This window comes from Penaeus monodon, chromosome 22 (genome assembly GCF_015228065.2).
Source record: "Penaeus monodon isolate SGIC_2016 chromosome 22, NSTDA_Pmon_1, whole genome shotgun sequence".
Lineage (NCBI taxonomy): Eukaryota > Metazoa > Arthropoda > Malacostraca > Decapoda > Penaeidae > Penaeus > Penaeus monodon.
This window is the reverse complement of record NC_051407.1, coordinates 6460826-6462520: the sequence shown is the minus strand read 5'-3', so window position 1 is coordinate 6462520 and position 1695 is coordinate 6460826. Positions and strand designations below refer to the sequence as shown.

The following is a 1695-nucleotide window of genomic DNA, read 5'->3' as shown; positions in this document are numbered from 1 at the left end:
GAAAATTTCTGAAAAAGGCTTGTTCACAGATACTAAGATGGTCGTTGAACTATGAGTGAACAAGGTGTTATACTATTTCAAAAGAGAATACTTTAGTAACAGTTAATAAGATAACGCTCATATATTGGAATAATCATTTATTTTTAAAATCACATAATTTTATTCAGAACGATACTATACTGTAAAAAATAGAATTTAAAAATGGGTGAACACGAACAACAAATATCAACATTTGATTATAACGACTTCCAAATAAACAAGAACAAGTGTGCCACAGTGGAGGCACAACCATCATGGTGCCCATCTAGGGTTGCGTGTACAGGCCAGGAGGCCGTCTTGCAAACGACTGACCTCCACCAGAGGAAGTCTGACCTACTGAAACCTGACCTCCAGAAGAGCCAGCGTGACCTGAGGAGCCAATCGCCTGCCCGACAAGAGAGCCAGAGAGTCCTCTTAATCCGCCCACTTGACCGCCAAAGGAGCCAGACGAAACCCCTGACCCAAAGGCCTGGCCAACAGAGGAACCAGAATGACCTGTCGAAGCTACAGTCTGGCCACTTGAGGAAACAGCCTGTCCTGCTGAACCAACAGTCTGAGCTGCACCTTGACTTGCCGCTTGAAGAGCCGATTGGAGGTCCACTCCGCCTGGAAGGGTTGGGTTCTCTCCTTCAGCGTAGTTGACGAAGTAAACCTCAGGGGTTGTAGGGCCGGATGAGGGTACTTCGATCACCCCTGGCCCTGCACTGCTTTGCTTGTTCAGGACGTAAACCACGTTATTCTGTCGGGGTGGAGGAATGACAACGGGTTGCGCTCCAAGACCGCCTTCGGGAGACCGGATTAACACAATGTTGGTCTCGACGCGAGGTTCGGGGATGTTGACAGGGCCGCTTGTCTGGACGCTGGAGGGGACGTCGTAGACAAACACACGACGGTTCACACGAGGCGTCACACACCTTCCATCCACGTGGCGCACCTGTCCACCTCCGCAAGGACCCTGACGCGTGGCTCCAAAGCCGGAGGTTGTTCCCGAAGAAGTTCCGCGGCTGACAGCCGCTCCGGATGCAGTTCCACGACTAAAGGAAGCTCCCGACGAAGTACCTTGCCCAGCGGTTGATCCGGAAGTGGTTCCTTGAAAAGTGGCTATCCCCGATGAAGCCCCTTGACTGATTGTTCCTCTCGAAGCACTTAAAGTTCCATGAGTAAAGCTTCCTCCTCGAGGCCCAGACAAGTTGTAGCCATCGGGCACGGAAGCCACAAGTACAATGACAGACATCAAAATCTGAAACAAAATCAAAATATTAATGCTAAATATTCGTCCCATTAAATCAAAAAAAAATATATTAATCCTATTTCTGGATCTATTTTATTGTATTTTATAGTTGGTTTAATTTTTGCTCTACACCGAACTCCTGGAGATCCACAGGTAAGACTCACCAAGCTCTTCATTGCAATCGCCGTGTTGGTGCTGTGAATATCCTCTCCGTCGCATTTACCTTCGTTTATATATGCTTTCCCCTTCCTCGTCCAGAACCAACCTACCATACGCAGTTTTCGCTTTCCCTGTTCTTTTTCCTTGTCTGTCGGTCCCGTTGCTTAGGGTAGTTTTCTTGTGCTCTGAACTGCATTTGTTTATTTTATTATATCAGTGTGTATATAAATGTCTACTTAGCACATTAATGCTCATCTTCATGAACA

At 47.1% G+C, this 1695-nt stretch overlaps 1 protein-coding gene across 1 annotated transcript; it reads right to left on the bottom strand.

The window, feature by feature from the left end:
• Positions 1-304: 304 nt before the first annotated feature.
• On the bottom strand, positions 305-1542 carry LOC119587208 (secreted protein C-like). The gene is made up of 2 exons (XM_037935971.1): positions 1435-1542; positions 305-1279 (listed from the first exon to the last, which is right to left on the bottom strand). Exons 1-2 carry the CDS (start codon positions 1540-1542, stop codon positions 305-307), a joined length of 1083 nt encoding a protein of 360 aa, XP_037791899.1.
• Between the last annotated feature and the right edge of the window lie 153 nt (positions 1543-1695).

Coding starts and splice junctions, on each gene's coding strand:
- LOC119587208 (XM_037935971.1), bottom strand. CDS start 1,542: ATGGTAGGTTGGTTCTGGACGAGGAAGGGGAAAGCATATATAAACGAA. Junction 1,280..1,434: donor CGATTGCAATGAAGAGCTTG/GTGAGTCTTACC, acceptor ATTTTGTTTCAG/ATTTTGATGTCTGTCATTGT.